At 46.3% G+C, this 20,101-nt stretch overlaps 1 protein-coding gene across 2 annotated transcripts in view; it reads left to right on the top strand.

The window, feature by feature from the left end:
• The window catches only part of UROC1 (urocanate hydratase 1), a 168,941-nt gene that overhangs the window by 89,630 nt on the left and 59,210 nt on the right, over window positions 1–20,101 (top strand). For both annotated transcript variants that reach the window (XM_069206285.1, XM_069206286.1), the window contains exon 15: window positions 16,782–16,852. In XM_069206285.1, coding sequence (XP_069062386.1) covers window positions 16,782–16,852 — 71 coding nt within the window. The remainder of the gene's footprint in view (window positions 1–16,781; window positions 16,853–20,101) is intronic.

Here is a 20,101-nt window from a genome sequence, read left to right as displayed (position 1 = left end):
GCTATCAGGACGTGACCGTTGATTGGTTCAATTGCCCACTAGACGCAGTTGCCTCTGAGAGTGCTTCCTCACCTGAATGAATATTAATGCTCAGAGATTATAAAACACATACTATGCTCTTTGACCCTCTTTCTAAATGCTACCAAATTTGTCTGACATTTGCCCCTGGCCACAGTTTGGTGAAGCAGAGGAGCTCCATTTTCCAATGTTTATTAATTAGTTGCAGCCCCCGGACTGAAACTACCGACCGCAACTACTCCTTGACCATTGGGTAACCGCATTATCAACCAAGCATGCTTGTTGGCCCCTTGCATGGTCAGGTTGTGGATAATTTGTTCACTTCGGAGTCTGAGGACTTCAGTTCCACATTGTGTACATGAATGCCAACTCACCAAAATGCCAGGGGTAGCGGAAGTTACATCATACGCAGTGGCGGCCCGTCCTTTGGGGCGGAGGGGCCATGCCCCACCCCACCTTTTGCCCCTCATGAAGAGTGTCTGTCAGGCTGAACAATGGCCAGCCTGACAGACACTCTTCATTTTCAGCTCAGACAGCCAGGAGCAGACATGCGCGATTTGCGCAGACTCCTGGCGGCCTGAGCTGAACTTTGCTGGACTGAGGAGGTCACAGCTCCTATGGGCGTGACCTCCTCAGCTCAGCAAAGGTGCCTCGAGGCCCTCCCCTGGGCGATAAGGAAAGCGTCACCCATTGACACTCACCCTGGGTGCTTCAGGCTTAAGCGCCCAGGGCAAGTGTCAATCAGTGACACTTCGTCACAGAGTGGGGTGGGGTCAGCAGTCCCAACCCTCCTGGGACCTGGAGGCTGAAGGTAAGTGTGTGTGTGTATGTGTGTGATGTTTTAAATTGAATGTTTGGTGTGCGCGTGCATGTTTGAGTGTTATGAGTCTTGTTAATGGATGTGCGTGCGCGAGTGTATGTGAAAAAATTAGTCTGTGTAAAGTTTTTAAATGAATGTTTGGTGCGGTGCATGCATGTTTGAATGTTATGAGTATTAATGGATTTGCGTGCGTGTGTGAAAGAATGAGTGTGTGTGATGTTTTAAAATGAATGTTTGGTGCGTGCATGTTTGAATGGTACGAGTGTTGTTAATGGATGTGCGTGCGTGCGTGTCTGTGTGTGAATGAATGAGTGTGTGTGTGTGCTGCCCGCCCGGCCCCCTCCCTTCTAAAACTGCCGGCCGCCACTGATCATACGCCCTTTGACTTTAAATTACATTCACACATACGCATACTTACATATACCCACATTCACACTTACACGTCTAGCATAAACACACACGCACCCTCAAAAGCTCGCATACAACATACATTTATTTAAAAAAAAAAAATTACTTACCTAGCTACCAGGGATGGTCATAGTCCAGCTAATTGTACTCCATTTTTATTACACTAATATAGAATAATTAAACATTATTTACTATTAGTGTAATAAAAAAATGAGATAAAACAAGGAGAAAGGAGCCCCAACCGACAACCATAAGGACATGCGGCCTCTGTGTCACCTCTCAAGCCAGGGGTCGCAAGGGGCAGGCTGGGGGTCGCAACTGCGACCCCTAAATGACGTCCATGATTGTGTGACGTGGGGCAAACATTAGCCCCCATCGGAAGTTTTTTTGAATTACGAATTCTCTCATCCCCGTCGCTTTGTTTCAGCGGCTGGATGTTAGATTGCCACCGCCACGCAGACGAGATGTGCCTTGAAGCACCCTTTCAGGCGCAGACCACACAAACAAATGCCAAGAGTTGGACACGCCAGAATATTCGACAGGAGAGTCAATAGATTCTAATTGTCTAAGAGAGCTCCCCGGTTTAAACCTAACAGAAATAAATGCAAAATCGTGAGAGTGCGACAGAAGTCAATAATATGCGATATTTTATATATTGCATTACATTGGGAACAATTTATTTTGAACAGGTTTTTATTTCGTTTGTGAAATAACTTTGGTGGCCTGCCTCGCAGACAGAGTTTGACGCGACTGTCTCTTAAGACACAAACAAGGTCGGGCCAGGCCTAACATTTGACACGAGTCGCGCTCGAGCTATAATTTGGTTGGCCACCAAAATGAACAGTTTTGCACCCGCAGCAACCATAACATTTTTCTTAACCATTGCTTTTCAACTGAAACTGAAGGCCAACACTGTTTTTAAATTTAAATGCCCCCTCGGGCAGCTGTGATTTTGAAAGACACAAAATAACTTGTCCGTGCCACGTGTCTAATAACTGCTTACCGCGCATCTAGCGCCATGAGCCGTTTCCCTCCTTCGAACGTTAAGAAGCGCTGTACCTGCGTGCAGCCTGGCCAGCTTGGCGGCGCGTGGCTACTTTCTAAGCACTGGACTCTAGAGCTCTCGCTTTGTAAGGGCTCGCCTCACTTAACACGGGTACTTTACATCTGTAATGTCTGGCAAATTGATAATTCCATTCACTCATTACTGTGGAAGGAAGTATTTTTTGCAAGTTTATCAAACAGAGGTTTAGGTTACTTTTACTGGTGACCCAAAGATGTAGTCTGCCATACCGGTTAAGTCGACCTAATTATGTTCTGTATTCAATTTTATTTTAGGACTTATGCTTCCACCCGTATTCCAGTAGAAAAAAAGCTCCCATTCCTTTTTTCACAAGAACATTTTTATTGTTTTGTAAGTAGTAGTTTATCAACAATTTCAATGAACATTTTGTACTGCCGCAGTGTAGAAATGGGATTCCCCCCCCCTCTGCTCCCTTCTACCCAGTGGTGCATGGCAGTCATTGAGTATGGCAAGGTTGGTCCACAAATCCTCAGTTCCTTTTCCAGCTTCTCAGACTGGGGCCCTTTGTCCAATCAAAAAAGGAGCCTGAGGTCCCCCAGTGCACCCCCAAATGTGGACGTATTTGTGGGGGCTTCCCCTGCCCTTCTACCCATCGTTCTCCCTTATTACACGTCTCCATGCTAACAGTCTACTGTCATAGCCATGTGCAGAGTTTGCTGCCGCATTTTCAGGCAGTTTCCCTCTTTGCCACTATGTACCCCAGGTTAATCAGCATTTTGTTATGTTGTTGCATCATATTCCGTCCAGACTCCTAACAGAATACGGCAATGACCTCTACGCCGGCATCTCCACCCCACTACTCAGACTGCAGACTATTCGGAGCGCGGCAGCCAGACTCATCCTGGATCTCCCCAGACGTCATCACCCTTCACCTGAGGAACCTCCACTGGGTCCCCGTCCAGAAGAGATGCCAATTCAAGATCCTCACCCTCGCCTACAAGGCCCTCCACGACCTCGGACCCTCTTACATTAACCAATGTCTCAAGTTCCACCAATCCAACAGACACCTTTGCTCCGCTTCTCACCCTCGCTGACACCCCTGCATATGTCGTAGCCGCTGTGGCGGATGCGCCTTCTTATACATCACTGCAAGAGCCTGGAACGACCCGCCACCCTACCTCCGGACATCCCACTCACTGACGGACTTCAGCGAGAAGCTTAAGTCCTGGCTCTTCGACAAGGCACAGCGCCCAGATACCTCACAGGGTGATTGCGTGCGCTATACAAATGCGTGATTGACTGATTGGCATCCAGGATTCTGCATGTCACCCTTTTCCAAAACAAGGTAAACTTAGGGCATTTCCACAGCATTTATAAGTGTTCCTCACTGTCCACGGCCTCTAAGGCATAAGTCATCTTGGCATCTACCGATTTTGTGTAGAGGTGTTTGGGTATGATAGACCCTATGCAGGATTTTATACTGGATAAGGCGAAAAATAGCCTTCATGGCCCCTTCCCTGAGGAACTGTAAGATCTCTCTCCAGCCATCGTCAGCCAGTTCCACGACATATTTTCGCCAGAGGGCTCGTAGTCATGACAATTCTCCCAGTGTATTCCTCATTAGCGTGGCATATGTAAGAGAGATGGCTTTGGATGTCATATGCCCATCTAGGAATCTGGTTTCTGGGGGGGGGGGGAGGAGAAAGAGTCATTAGTTTCTTGGACTGTCAATTGTGAGTCATGTCGTAGTTGCAAATACTTGAAAAGCTGCGTTGGATGCAACGCATATTCCATCCTCAAATCTTTGACAGTCACTATTCCATTTGCATCTCACACGTCCTCTAATGTGAGAGGCCAATGATGTCCCACTGTTTAAAGCCCGGTAGTGTTGTCACTAGACCTAGTCATGTTCCCTCCCACAGGGGAGTTCTAGGAGTGAATCTTATCTCATCCTATTTCTATATTTAATTTATTCCACAAGGATACCACTGCTGTGGTGGCTGGGGGAGCAGTCGTAGGAAGTTCCCCTCATAGTGCACATTAGGAATCCCTTTGGCCCAAGTTTCTCTCTATCCATCTGGAATGCCGGATTATCTAGCTGGGCAAATGCCCACTCCTTCACTGTCTGGATCTGTGCTGCCTTGTACTACTTGAGGATCGGGCAATGCAATGCCACCCTCATATTCGGATCTCTGGAGTCTGGGGAGTACAGTACTCAACAGGGCATTTCCCTCAGCAGGGATTGCAGCAGTCTATTTACCACTTGATAAAATGTGTCTAGTTTTACGTATGGACTGTTCTGTAAGATGTAGATAAAGCTGGCAATACAAACAATTTCAAAGATTGTCGCCCTCCCAAGAATGGATAGTGGCACAAATTTCCAGTGCTCTATCTCCTTTTACAACCCCTTAAGAACTGGGGCTAGGTTGTCTTCGTAATGCGTTCATTCCTGCTTGGGCATCCAGATGCCAAGGTGTTCAAATTGCTGCGGAGCCACCTGCAGAGGCAATGGCAAGGCGTCCCTCAGCCCTCCAGGGCCCTATTGGTAAAATCAACGATTTATTCCAATTAATTCCCAGACCCAAGAAGTGCCCAAACACTTGTAAGATGCCTCCATGTCTTTCCAGGGATAAGTCTGGTTCCGCAACAAATAGCAGGATATCATCCATATATAATGATATATGATCCTCCCAGGAATTGCCCCAGACCTGAGCTTCTACCTGGATCCACTCAGTGAGGGCCTCTATCTCAAGGGCAAAAAGCATTGGCGATAGTGGGCACCCTTGTCTTGGGCCTCTGTGTATGGGAAATTCTTTAGACAGTGTCTCATTGATTCGGAGCCGGGCCCTTGAATCGGTGTAGAAAAGTCAGGTCCATTTCAGAAATCTGGGTCCAAAGCCCATTTGATTGGCAAGCGTATTTCCTCAGTGGTCAATGCCCCTTCCTGCTCCGGTGGGTCAGATTTTTTTTTTTTTTTTTTCCAGGTGCCTGCACTGGCAATCTCAGATAAAGTCCATTAGGTCTGTCTCAGGGGTATTCCTATGAAGTGCCTATAAGTCTCTCATATAGTTTACCACAATTTTTGCGATCTCCTCACTGCCTGAAATGGTTGAGCCATCCGGGCCAATGACTTACTCAATGTGATGCCTTTCTCTGTTTGTTACTGAGCCAATGCAGGAGTTTCCCAGCTCTGTCTCCCACCTCATATAATCACCTATGTCTCGTAATATATGTAAAACAGCCTTAATCTGTTATTAGTATTCTATATTCCTCTTTCTTGAGGTGAAGACATTGTTGTATAGTTTGACAGCATCTGTATATGGTCTGCCTCGAGTTCGAGGAGCTCCTCGTCTAGTTCTCAACAGCGGCAGGTACTCTTTTTTTTTTTTTTTCACCTGCTATGATCATTCCCTGAATGGTGGCTTTATATAGTTATTGCGTCAGTCGCCTGCACTGTGTTTTCTTTAAAGTTCTGGGTGGTTGCTTTATCAAGACCCTCCAGCACTTTTTCATTTGTAGGTCAGCATGAGCCATTCTCCAATCCATTCTTACTCATGGCACCTGTGAAGCCAGGGCAACACGTAGTGGCAAGTGATCAGATACACCTCTTGCATTAAAGTCGTCCACTATGAACCTGTGCAGAGATGCCAATGGTGCAAAGAAGTCTATCCTGGAATATGAATTGTGTAGTAACTTTGAAGTGTCTTATGTAGTGTCTGCCATGAAGCTTCCAAGTTTCCTATCTTGGGGGTATCTGCGCAGGGAGCATAAGTTCTATCCATATGAGTCCATTTTCATATTAATGCGCCCTCCCCCCACTATTGTCATTATCGGGGGGAGTACCATCAGTTCACTCAATTGAGTCACTGTCTGCAATTATTCACTAAGACAATCGTTCTCCCTCCCCCATTTACCCAAGATCGCTGTGTAGTGTCCCCCCATCATCAGATATGGTGTGTCACTTGAAATGTGATTGACTTTTGACCAAAATTGTGACTTCTCTGAAGCCAAGGGTGAGCCTCCTCAGAAAACTGAATTTGGACCCTCTCAGGTGTGGTTCCTGCAGAAAGAATACATCTGCTGCATGGCGTGTGAATGCTTTATGTGCCAACCACGTTTGATTTGCCTGCTCAGTTCATTGACATTCCACATCATTAGTTTCAGTGAGTATACCTTTCAGTCGTTGTGGTCATTGTCGCACAATACAATGAGTTATCTGCCCTGGGTAGTGGGTCCATTCTCTCTGATCTGTGCAGATAGGTAACAGTTCAAACTGAAAACTTCACCCCCCAACCCAGCCCACATTACCATTTGCAGCCTTCGAACTGGCTACCGCCCCAATGCCTGGTATGCCCATCACCACCAATGAACAACTTTCTGGGCTACCATTGCAAATGTTGGTAACTGTAATATATACTCATCTGGTCAAAGAGGGAGCTATGGTACAAGGCCACAAGCATTATGACTGCCTTGTCCAGCCATAGGCTGGATGGGTCCACCAGGGTAGGTCGACGTCCACCTGGGGAATTAGTCCATTTAGTACAGTTTCTCAAACTATCTCTTCCAACACCATCGGGGTGACCTTTGGCAGTGCTGCTTCCTTCCTTCTGCTATGGTTTTTGGGGCCTTTGTCCTGGGAGCTATCGGTTGGCATCCCTAAAGTTTCCCACTTGTTGGTCGACTCCCTGGTATGTGTCTTATGGTTATCTGCCACAAGTTTAGCCCTGTCCAGTATCACCTGGTCTTTTCTCGGTGCTGTGTGTGTGTTGTATCTTCCTGCGCATTCTCCGGTCCCACCACCTCTAGATCTGTACCGCTTTATGTGGGCCTTATAACCTGCATCTCTCCAACCAACCCCAGACCTCAGCAGCAGCAGTGTAGAAATGCATTTCTCCCCGCTCTATTATGCGAAGTTTTGCTGGGAAGAAGAGAGCATAACAGATATCCAGTTTTCATAGATGCTTCTTGACTTCCCGGAAGGCCTCCCTTTGGGGGCTGCACAAGTATTGTGTAGTTAGGATAAATATTGATGGTCGCATCTTCTATTGTTCAGTGCCCTCGTGACCTCATAGGCACTGAAGCCTTTGACCTTCTCTGGTAGTCCAATGATCCAGATATTGTTGCTGCGGGAGCGGCCCTCCGCATCTTCCGTCCTGTCTGCCATGTGTCAAGTTCCTTCTCCAGCACCTTTAATAGGTGTGGTAGCTTTTGTTACCCTGGACTTAAACTGCTTCAGGGCAGACTCCTCATCCAATACTATTCATTATTTTGGTGTGATTATCCTGGAGGAGTTTCACTTTCTGTGCCACTGTGTCAATTTTAAGTTCCAGGGCTATTTTGGTCTCTTCCACTGCTGAGAGGATGGCGGCTGTGTGCTCCTCTAGGTTCTGATCCGTAACCAGGGGTGAGTAGGCCTCCCCCATGTCGAACCCCCTCCCCCCCACCCCAATTGGTGGCATTCATTTTCCAGAAGGGATCTGGCAGGTTCTGGTCGGACCACGATAATTTTTCTGCTGCCCACTTCCACTGTGCCCACCCTATTGTGGGGCCTTGGCAGGGCACAGTAGCTAAGCAGTCATCCTTGGGGGGGCCTGTATCACCCCATGTCTCCACTGGAGTCCTCAAGTGGCACCTCCGATGGATATCATCAGTCTTTGGGTGGGGACATTGCCACACCCATCTGTTCTGGTGTCTCCTCTTATTATATAACCCAGGCACGAACACCCTCCTTGGCTTCTTCCCTAGCAAGGTAGTTCAGGTGCTCTTACATACATGGTATGCCTCTGTGATAGTATGTCACATCCATTAGAGCCATCTTCTTCCAGGGTACGCTCAACCAGGGTGCACAGATGTGGGTCCCGTGAGTAGAGTTTATGCCTTCTAGGTTATATGGTGGTGCAGTTTTCCTGGGTCATATTTCCAATCTATCCCCATGAGGTCTTTCAGATAGGGTGATGCTAATGCACATTTGGAGGCATGGTGGTAGTACATACTCCAATCCTGTATGGCACCACCAGTACCTTCAGTCTTTACCCTCAGCTGTGTTTGTCCCAAGCAGGTATCTCCATCCCCGTGGCACTCACCAGAAATAAGTTGGGTTTGAGGGGCTGCTGCCATCTGATACTGCTCCCCCCATGCACCCGCTCACCATATCTCTGCTCGCTGGTCTTTAAGTAGTGGAGGTGAAGCCCTGGCCTCCCCATTATACTTTGCAAGGCCCTCTGGGGCTCGGCACTGGCTCCCAAGATGGTGGGCACTGTTCTTTTCTCTCTGGTTCGCCTGTCACCAGCCTCAGAGCACAGCGTGGCCACTGGAAGGGACACAACAGTCATATCCTCCCTGGAGGAGGGGCGTGGGGCAGGCAATCTCACCAGACTCTGATATTTCTGCCCGCACATCCCTCCAGGGCCCAGGTAGTTTCTGTAAGATGGTGGGGGTGTCTCTCATCGCTGTTGAACCACTCGAGGATCTGGAACCCAAGTGCCGTTTCAGTGGTCTTCAGGCCAGTTGTCACTTCACCGTGTCCCCCTCAATCCGTCCCCACACCATGGGGGTCGGGACCTCCTTGGTGGAAACAATATTAGATTTTCAGTCTTTGGCACCTGAACTTGGCAATCAAGCAGCAGTCTCCAGATCGTACTAGGTCAGGCCCCAAACTTCCCATTCTCGATGGACTACTGATATGAGAGGCCCTCATTTGCTGAGGGTTCTTCAGCTGTTCCCTCAGACAAGCCTCTCATTTGCTGTATTTTTTTAATTTTTTTCCACCTATTCCCTCCAGCGAGCACCCTCATTTGCTCTGGGCATTTCATTTGTTTACTCCGGCAAGCCCCTCTATTGCTAGGTTTTCTTCATCTGTTTCCCCAAGACTAGCCCCTAATTTTTTTTTATTTTTTATATCTCATCTGTTTCCTTAGGCCAGCCCCTCATTTGCTCAGAGTTTTTCAGCTGTTTCTGTAGGAATATCGAACAGCTTTTCTTTCATCTCGAAGCCTCTTATTGGAGAATTTGAAGCATGACTTTGACATAACCGTTTGTTCAACCCTTTGCCAATGATGATTGGTATGATGACTTGCAAGAGGCTAGTGTACTAGATACCTTCAAGGAAAGTGCCTTCTTCTCGCCTCCTGGCCCAGCTACTGAAGAATCTGCCTCCCGCGCTCTGCTCGTGCACAGGGTAGGCTGTAGTCCTCCGTTTTTGACTTCCTACTATGGAGGGTGAAACAAACTATCTAACTGAAGTCCTTCTGCTTGGCCAGACTGCTTCTAAGCCTCTCCTCCCCTTCAATGAGGCCCTTATGGATACCCTTTGAGGGGCCTAGACTAAACCCTGTACTCGTCTTCCAGTTAACCATCACCTTGCCCCAGGTGACCTGACATTTCTCTTGCAGAAACCCTCTCTATAGAGTCTTGTGCTGCAAGCCAGACCAACCCTAACAATTTCCCTACCTTTCACCCTGACAGGGAATCAGAGAGTGGATACTTCTGGTAAACACTTGTTCTCCGCCAGTTTGACTCTGCAGATAATTAATGTCTCAAATATACTTTGGAACTCATGGGCATAAATCCTCTAGTGTTCTGGAAGACCTTCATCCTGTTCTCTCGCAGGCCATCCTGGATGGTCTTGATGCGGCCAACTTCATGATTTTTTGTACCTTGGACACCACCAACTCTCTTGGGTGGACCCCAGGCACTAATATTGCCATTCGCTGCTATGCGAGGCTATGAACCACTGGCTTTTCGGGCGATGTCCAGTGCGCCTTAATGGACTTTCTCTATGATGGGACTCATCTGTTCATGGGTAAGGATGATCCCAGCTCTTGAACGTTTGAAAGAGAGTAGGGCTACCGCTTGCTGTCTGGCCTTTACACTCAGCCTTGCCAGCAAAACTTCCAACATTTCTTTCGTTTCTTCAGCAGAGGCATCCCCTACCTCCATCTTATCCCATCCCAACAGGGAACTCAGTAGTTTTGTTCATGGGAGAGGCTATGGTGTCCACCACCCCATGGCCAAGGCCAGCATGCTGTTTAGTCCCCCACACCCACCCCCACCCCCATCCACAACCCCACCAGTCAGACCCCTTTAGTGTATGCACCCTAACACTGTCACGGCCACCCAGGGGGAGGCAGGATCCACTGTTTCTAAACGAGTTGGCTAGCAATCCCATCGGACAGGTGGGTCCTGCGGATTGCTCCCAAAGGCTACGCCTTACTCTTCCATTCATCCCTGCTTCACCATCCATTTAGCAACTGATGAAGGGACATTTCTGCATTCTGTAGGGTGTACATGCTCTTTTTGCCAAAGGGACTATCGGGAGCGTTCCTGCACCAGAAGTAAAATATGGTGGTTGTTCCTGCTACTAGGATGAAGGCCTCGGCCCATTGTAGATCTTCACCCTCTTAAGCTTTTCCTCCAAAAGGTGAAATTCAAAATGCTCAATTTGGCCCAGGTCTTGTCTGCCATCGATCCTGGAGACTGGATGGTGGCATTGGACCTGAAGGAAGCTTATTTTCATATTCACATCCTGTCTGCCCATCGGTGCTACCTGTGGTTCGTGGTGGGAGAAGAGGATTTTCAGTTTGTTGTGCTCCCCCTTGATATCGCCAGCTCCCCTCGGTTGTTCCTGAAAGTGATGGCAGTGATCACTGCACACCTCCAAAGGCGAGGGGTCCCAGTCTTCCCCTACTTTGATGCCACCCCAGTCAGTTGCCAACCACCTCCAGAGTACAGTAAACCTCCTGTCATCTTTGTGATTCACTGTCAACATGCCGAAGTAGCACCTGACACCTTCCCAGAAGCTCTTTCCTCTGAGCCTTTCTGGACGTGGTTTGGTTTGTGCCTTTTCCCCCGGGAAAGAGTCCAGGAGATTCAGGCTATGATCTCGATCTTTTAGCTTCTGTCCTGAATTTCAATGAGGTTGACTCTGGGGCTACTGGCACTGATGGCATCCTGCATGCCAGGTGGCCGACGCAGGTTTTGCAATAGGATCTGAAGTCCCAGTGGGCCCAACATAATGAGGTCCTCAAAGGGCCATGTCCAGATTTGACTATAAAAGATGTGCTGTGGTGGCTACTGGACCTTGAATGGGTCGGCAGAAGACCCCTTAGTCTTCCCCCACCCAGAACTGACAGTAGTGACTGATGCATCGCTTCTGGGTTAAGGTGGCCATCTGAGAGGGTTGGAGATCAGAAGTGTCTGGTCTCCAGCAGAGTCCTGGCTCCATAACCACCTTCTGGAGTTGTGGTCTATTCATTTGGTGCTGAAAGCCTTCCTGTTATCTATCAAGCGGATGCTGGTACACCACCGCCATGTGGTACTGCAACAAACAGGGCGGGTTGGGTCATGGATCCTGTGACGGATGTCCTGCGCCTCAAAATGGCTGACCCACCAAGGAATTTTCCTGGTGATGAACCACCTGGCTGGATTGCTGAATGCCAGGGTGAATTATCTCAGCTGTTGGCACCTAGCTGATCACAAATGGCAGCTAAATCCAGAGGTGGGGAAAGGTCTGTTCTGCAAATGCGGAGAACCTTAGCTCTATCTGTTTGCCACCGCCCAGAATGCACAATGTCATCACTTCTGCATGTTGGAGTTTCCAAGGCTTCTGTCTTGGAAATGTATTCTGCTTCCAGTGAAACTCTATACTCCAGCATGCCTTTCAACCAATACCACTCCTGCCCCAAGTTCTCAAGAAGATCAGGACAGACTGGGCCAATGTTAGCCTAGTGACTCCAGACTGGGCATGGAGAGTATGGTATCCAGAACTCCTGGGCTCAAGCGTCTGGCCTCCGATCATGCTGCCCCCTCTGGGAGCATCGGTCCGGTTCTTCACCCAGCCTTCACCTTCATGGATGGAAATTGAGCAGTGACAGCTGAAGACCTTCAACTTTCAACCTTCCTTTGGAGACTGTTTTTGTCACCTTGGCAGAAAGGCGTCCTTTGACAAAATATGTATATGCCTGGTGGGACAAATTTGTGGTTTGGTGCGGCGCTTGCCAGATTGACCACCCTCCAGGCCAAACTGTGTGATATTTTATTATGTGTTCTGTCTCTTGCTTGGCAATTCCTTTCTCTGGGCATAGTTAAAGTTTATCTGAAAAAAGTGGTGGGGGGGTGGGGGTGCAGTGTTATCCTTGTCCCTAAGCCTCATTAGGCCCTGGGCACCCTATCCCCCAGGACCACAATCTAATTGGAGTGGGGGTGCAGCTCCTCTCCCCAAGCATCATTAGGGTCTAGGGATCCCATCCCCTGGGGGCTTTCTTTTTTTTTTTTTCCCTAAAGGGGGAGGGGATGCTGCATGCCCCCCTCTCAGTCTCATTAGGCCGTGGGGATCAGGGGGCTGTGTGGCCCCCTTCTCATGTCTCAGGCTGTGGGGATCCCATCTCCCAGGAACAAATATATTTTAAAGGGGCGGGGGGAACACCTCCCCCCAAACCCCCCGCCAAGCCTATTCTGGCCTCAGGGACCCAGTTCCCGGGGCCTGTATTTAATATGGGTGGGTGCCCTGGTGCTCACCCAGGGTTCCACCTATACACAAGTTTGAGGTTGCGGCAGGAGCTCTAGGACCTCTGTGGCCCCCTAGCTGGCTCCCCGCACGCAGCAGGAGCCAGCATTGCACCTGCCCACAGGAAGCAGCTACTTATGCTGCTCCCTCTGGGAGGAAATAATCTCATGATTTATTTCCCTTCCTGCATCTTTGCGGGCAGAGAAACATACCAAAAGTCTTCTCCCAGCTGACGAGTGGATTTTGAAAGCTCCAACCCACAGGGAGCAGACTGTGTCTGCTCCCAGTTGGCAGGAGATTAAAAAAAACTCCCTCCAGGTGGGAGAAAATGCAAGTTTCCCTGGCAAGGAAACTGCTGTACCCCAAGTGTGGGCTCGCAAGAACACTAGTGGGCTACCTCAGGCCATAGAAGGCTTGGGGAGATGGGGGGCCATACAGCGCCCTCTCTTGTTGTGAATAATGTAGCCAAGAGTGAGGGCTCCTCTGAGCCTACAATAGCTCAGGGAGGGGGCAGCGTGTCCCCGCCCCCTTATAAAATGCAGCCTCAGGAGTGGGTTCCTTGGGGACTAAACCAAAAGAATGCGGCCCCAGATGCTATTTTTTTCCCACTATCCTGGGGGCCGGAGCCCTGTGTAATTTTAGGATTTTTTTTTAATTTTTTTTTTAAATTTAATTTGCATTTTGTCCCCGGTGGGGCAGCCTCTAATTCTAATCAGAATGCTGTATTTTTTAAAATTGGGTTTGGGGGGACTCTCACAAGAGTCTCTCAAACACAACCGTATTGTTATCTATATTGTTTTTAACCTTAATTTCTCAAAAACTACTGAACGGATTTAAACCAAATAACAAAAACAAAATCTGCGTACTGAGATCGAGCTTCCTGCCAAATGTGGTGTAACTTCGTTCAGCAGTTTTTGCTGTAACCCTGCCTAAAGAAGTCTATAGAAAATGCATTGGAATTTGAATTTTGGGACCCACCTTTTGTCTCAGCCCACACTTGACAGATCACCCCAAAACTTTCCACGAACAAACTAGTCAAACAGTATCACCTTTATGGAAATTTTCTTGAAGATTCGTTGAATGGGACCAAAGTTATTAGCAGAACAACGCTTTTCCTATGGAACAGCTGACCTAACTATAGCTACCCAACGGTGGCTGCCACTGGGATAAGGAGGTGTGTATATATATATATATATATATATATATATATATATATATATATATATATATATCTCTCACACTAGGAAGTTATAGTTGGGACCTAGTTTCTGTAGAAAAAGCTGTTTATTAGATGTCATCAGTGATGTCACTGACCATGTCATGAGTTATGTAATCTGTGAGGTCATAAGCAGTGTATTAGGGGGGGCGCAAGTTATAATTAGCTAAGGTAACTGTAACTGCTGAATTTGTATGGTTTTTGTAGGCTTGAAATGTGAGCCGTTCCTCTAACCTTTGTTTTTTGTCCGCCGGTTGACGAATCTTCACAAAACTTTCCCAAACAAATTGGACGGTCATGTCAGCTGGTGTCTTGGGAATTTTGGGGTGATCTGTCAAGCGGGTGCTGAGAAAAAGGGGGGTCAAAAAAGTTGAGTTTCCATTGTTAATTCCCATAGGGATTTTGAACAGGTCTACAGCCTGAACCACTGGACCGAACTACACCAAATTTGGCAGAATGGTAGCTCTTGATCCAAAAAAGTGCCCTTTTTGTTATTTGGTGTAAATCCGTTCAGTAGTTTTCGAAATTCTAAAGAAAAAACAAATTTACATATAGGGGCGCAAAGGCTCTGCGAACCTTCCTGATCTTGTGCTGAGATCTGATTGGCTGTCAGCACTTCAACAAGGAAGTGTTGGCAGCCATCTTGGGAACTCGGCTGAAGCTGAGAAAAAAAAAAATTAGCCAAAAAAAGAAAAGGGAGCAGGGTAGGTACACCGTGACCCCTTAGCTCCTGTGCTCAGGTCCCAGAGAGACCCCCTCGGAGCAAAAAAGCATAATTTTTTTTTTTTTTTTTAAACAGAGTGGAGACGGACCTGCAAATCTTGGTGAAAATTTATAAATAAATAAAAAAAAAAAAGCACAGGCTCCCTCACTGGTTTAAGTGGAGCCCCCAGGTGGACCTGGTCCCGGGAGCATTGGAATTTTGAATGCGGGGGGCGGACGTCCCCCAAGGCCCTAGGGACCACTACCTCCCTGAGGCCTTAAATAAAATGGATATGGGAGGCCTCCCGCAGCCCTGGGGACCGCCACCACCCTGGGGCTTCAACTAAATACAATGCAGGGGGCCATGCGCCTCTCCCAGTGCTGCCCCATGGACCTCCACCTTCCTGGGGCTATAATCAAATGTAATGCCTGACACCCCCCCTCCTACCACCCTCAACAGCCCCGGGGGGTGGGGATAGAAGAGAGAGAAAGATTGCCATTGCAATGGTCTCACCATGCAATGACTCCAGAGTCAGACTAGCAAGATGTTTGGTAAGAATGCTATAGTTAGATTTGAATGCAGAGCAGGACCGAGTCACTTCTGGCCTAATGGTCAAGGTCTTGTGCTGTCACTCAGTCTGATGGTTCAAATCCTAGTATCGCTTGGCAGTGGGTCTGTTTGTTTTCTAGTGCTTTCCCTGTTCAATGTTCCATCAATAGGAGAGTTTGTCTTTTTTCCCTCTCAAAATCTTTGGGTTGAATGTCATAGCTAAGTCTGGACATTGTACAGTAAGGAGTCACATCTGGCCTAGTGGATGAGGTCTCAGACATGAGCACCAAAGGTTAAGGGTTCTAGTTTAGGTAAGTATGTGGTCAACTATAAATATTTAAGTTATATACTGAAAAGTGTTCTCACTCTTTTTAACTGACAAAACCATTTCTCTTTTCAGTTTGTCTAGAAATAGCTCATTCTAAGTATATTATTAATCAAAGACTAAATTGCGTGTTCTCTCTCTCAACCCCTCTCTCCCTCTCTCTCGGGGTTGGCTGCGGGGACTGGCCACAGGCCAGGTCCAGCGGCCAACCCCACAGGGCACGGCTAAAGGCAGTGCCTGACGCAAGGCTTGGGTGGTTATAGGGGGTTATGGCCAGGCCCTGAGGCCAACTGCTGTCATGCACGACCAAAGACCGTGTCAGCAGTAGTTGTATTAATATATAGTTATTAAAATTACTTTAAATAAAAAGTAAAACCTAGACATTCACTGAAAAAATAAAGATTACAGGGACGTTATAGTTAGGCTCACATTCTAAATGTACAAAACCATAGCAATACACCTGTTATGCTGTTATTGATAGTTATCGCAAGTAACTAGAACTCGTGCCCTAAGATAACTATAACTCGTGCCCTCACACTGCTAACTATCCCACACATTACAGCACTCATGACATCTTTGATAGCATCATTGATGCTATCAGTGTAATTTTGCTGTAAAATTTTTCACGAAAAACCTGTAAACGGTGGGGGCTTGAGTTATAGTTACCTTAGGGCACAAGTTAGTTACCTGAGAGAACGCTAACCATAACAGGTAAATTTCTATGATTTTGTACTTTTCAAATGTGAGTCTAAGTATAACGTCCCTGTAAGCTTTGTGTTTTTTTTTAAGTGAATTTCTGTTTTTTTTTAAATTCTATTTCTTAACTAGAATGTCCCTTTAACCTTTGTTTTTTCAGAGAATTAGAGTATATATAAATATATAATATATTCCGTAGTCAGTTACAGATTCTTTTCAAATGTAAAGCATTTTTATACGATTTATATCATTATTTAGATTGCATTTTTGTCCACAAAAATTTAGACTCAATTTTAAGCTTCTGTGGTTGATGTCTTGAGCTTAGCATTATACCAAGTAACATATATCCCTGAACATTTTATGTACACATCATGCTAACTGCAGTTATTTGAAAATTACTCAAGCCCTTTGGTCTAAAAGTGGCTACAATTGATGTGTGATAAGAGGTTTCCAATAGCTATTATTGTCACCTGTGTATGTCTCCTTTAATGGTTTGAAAGTATTTGCATATATTTCAGTGGATGAGGCAGTGCAGCAACAATACAATGACAACATCCGCTGGATCCGCGAAGCTGGAAGGCATGACTTGGTAAGTGCAGTAGTGAAGTTTACCTACTACAAAGCAGTGTCTGCCTTTTTTCATTGGAACTGTTTCATTGTTTCTGCCTACACAGACCTTTTCATGAGAGATGTTTTTACAGCAAGAAAATCCCTCTGATTGTACACTGCTGGACACATAAGTTACACTAAAGGGGAGAAAGCTGCCAAATCTGAATTGGGTGATTGGAGGGGAAACTAGAGTAAAACTGAAGATTGGGTTAGACAGGCACAGAGAAAATGTTACTCAAGTGTGACCAGTTAGGGGGTCCCTAACCGGTCTATAGAAAAATAGTCAGAACTGTCAGTTACCAATTGATGCAAACATAGTACTTTCAATGAAAGCCACGCTTTGGCCATACGCTCTTAGAGGCAATTGGACAAGAAACTTTCTGTTCAGGTCTCACGCTCTACAAGTCGACTGACTTTCGTCAAGCCGGAAACCTGCTGTAATCTTCATCTGGTATCTTTTCACGCACAAAATAGTCCCCACAAGACAAACTCCTTTTAAAGTTAGTGCCATCAGATACCTCTAAAAGAAATAAATTATTAGAGCCTATGGTGTAACCAGGAATTTAATACTCACAAGGGCTTCACTCAGAAACCAGTACAGATGTACCACCTCTTCTTACTTGGAAAACAGAGAAAGCTTCTACTTATTCTGCTAATTAAAAAATAGTTAACAGAATAAGTTACTGGAAGTTTTTTTTTTTCTTTCTTTTTTTAAACAAAATGTACTGGCTGGCCACGGTGTAAGACATTACCATACACCTGCTCCTCTGAGGTGCCCTTTTACCATAGAGCAGTACTCTCATCTAGCCCACTATCATGAGAATGGGAAGACAAGGATTGGTACTCCATTTTAGTGAATGGTGTTGTGTGCCAGATTATGACTGTCTCACAAGTTATGTTATCTTTACATGGTACAGCTGGACCATCTGATGTGCAGGCATGCAACTGCTGTGAATGATGCACAACTCTGAAATTTTCTGCAGAGTACGTCCACTGACCATGTGTCACCTTGAACATGAAACGTGAATGGTCGCTCTACCTTTTAATTAGGTCCATCCAAAAGAGTATGTCTTAATATTTGTGTATGAGTATGCTCCTAGTTATTTAGTCATTCCTTGTAGAAAGAGGTTTGTATTTATAGAATCGTTCAGTAACACAGTAGAAGTGAAGTAGCCTGTGCTCTATGCACTTGCCCACCTAATAAATGTGATGATGCTATGCTCTTGACTGTTTTTAGTCTAAAAATCAAAAAGCCCCCTGAGCCCTGCAAATTCCACTTTTACTACTATTCATCAGCTCTTGTTTTTAGGTTGCTGAGCTCAACTTCTCATATTTCTTATGCACTTATAATTTCCTCCTATTTAGGTCTGGCTTGACAGCGCAGCTGTCTCCAGACCTATTTAATCAACAGAATGAACTTTAAGAAGCATTACTGAAAGAGGGGCTTTGGCTCCACCCATACGTTTGTTGTCCTGAGTGCAGCATGTGATTGGGCAGAAGTTATATGCTTCCACCGCAGAAGAGCGTCTTTTGCAGTCCTGTTGGTTATTTGAGTGATATCCCTCATAACATGATGATACTCAAGCATTCATGATGGTACTCAAGCATGCAAGAGGCAAGCCCTTGATAATGTGTCAGTACCAATAACTGTGAGGGGTTTCCTCTCCGCTAACATGGCTGCCTCATTGTCATGCTAATAAACAAGGTAGCTCTGTGAATGGCTCATTGAACTACCGTAGTCTTTATTTAATCCTGATCAAGATTGAGAGGAATTTATTAGCATTTTCACTGCTCCGTGTAACACTTGCTCACCCTGAACAGTTCAGATGTGCATTATGCTGTAGTCTGAGTGCAGGAGTACTGTGTCTGTGCACTCTGCAAGACTGCAGAAAAAGATTGGTAAGCCCACCATAAATCCAATTTAGAAGTCCAGATCTTCACACCGCAGGGATGTTTTCAATAACACATTGAGCCAGATTGATAAATCCAGTGGACATTTATTAGGGAACATTTAAAAAATGACAGCCGACACGTGTTTTGCCCCCTAAGGCTATATGTACCTGGGGCTTTCTCAATGCTATTCATATGTTCACAAAATTTTCCATTTTTTTATTCCATAACATGTGGATGATCAGAAAAATATACTGATCCCAGGAAGATTAAAAACGGTCTTGTTTGTTGCGGGTTGAATCTCAAGCATCAGATGTTTTGATATGTGAACAGGCGTCTTAGTTCAATGCCACCTATGCACTCTGTGTCCGTGAGTGAATACATGCTGCTGGGGGGGTGGGGTGGAGACACTAGCCCTCGGTCTGACAGGAGCCACACTCCTCAGATCATCTTTTTTAGCCGCACACCGGCAAGTTAAGGTGCCAAACAGCTAGGCTGGAATTTTGCACTAAACTCCATAAACCGAGAGCAGACTTGTAATCAAACTGCACTGCGACTGGCAACCTGGAAAGTGCAGTTTCCTGTTTGTCTGTATGGCACTCATCAGAAGACTGAAAAAGTCACAGATGTTTCGAAAGTGTTCATGCTAAGCCCATCTCCTCTGCCCATTTCACTGTCGGAAAGTAACTGTGGATAATACATTGGTCAATCCAAGAGTTAAACAATTGTTGTGCCATCCATTTCAAAAGTTACATTCTCCACGACAAACTACATGTGCATAACCATGATACACTTAGGGGGTACAGAGGGATTTTCCAAAGTTACTTGACCTAAGCGTTTCAAGACCAACGCTTTAGTTCTCAATGGAGGCGGAGTCTTGGAATCCAGCCTGTGAATACTTTGACTGCAGTCTGTGACCGACCAAACAACGCTAGTTTATTGATGTAATGAAGAGGTCAAGCGGCACGGTGCATTGTCAGTGTTTGCCTGACCTTAAGATGGCGCATGTAGCAGCAACACTAGTAGTCTGCTTCAGTGTCTGTATTTCAGTTGAAATAATTGTTGTAATGTGTTGTCAGAGGTGGTAGTAAATGCTAATGCTTTTGCTGTGGGCCAGCCAAATGCAGCTGGCTTGGTAGTTTAAGCTGATAATTAGTGATGGTAACTGCACATTGAAAGACCTGCAGTGTCAATGGGACCAAACGTCAGTGACCAGTGGAGAAGGCTGTTCCCACATCTACAGGTCTAAGTACTGGAAGTAGGAGTGTGTTTTCCTCACAGGCGGGGAGGAGAGCCACTTCTGGTACATAGCTGCCAAGTTTTCAGATTGCTTATGTGT

Source organism: Pleurodeles waltl, chromosome 9 (genome assembly GCF_031143425.1).
Source record: "Pleurodeles waltl isolate 20211129_DDA chromosome 9, aPleWal1.hap1.20221129, whole genome shotgun sequence".
Taxonomy (NCBI): Eukaryota; Metazoa; Chordata; class Amphibia; order Caudata; family Salamandridae; genus Pleurodeles; species Pleurodeles waltl.
The sequence above is the reverse complement of the archived record's forward strand: the minus strand, read 5'-3'. Positions and strand labels throughout refer to the sequence as shown.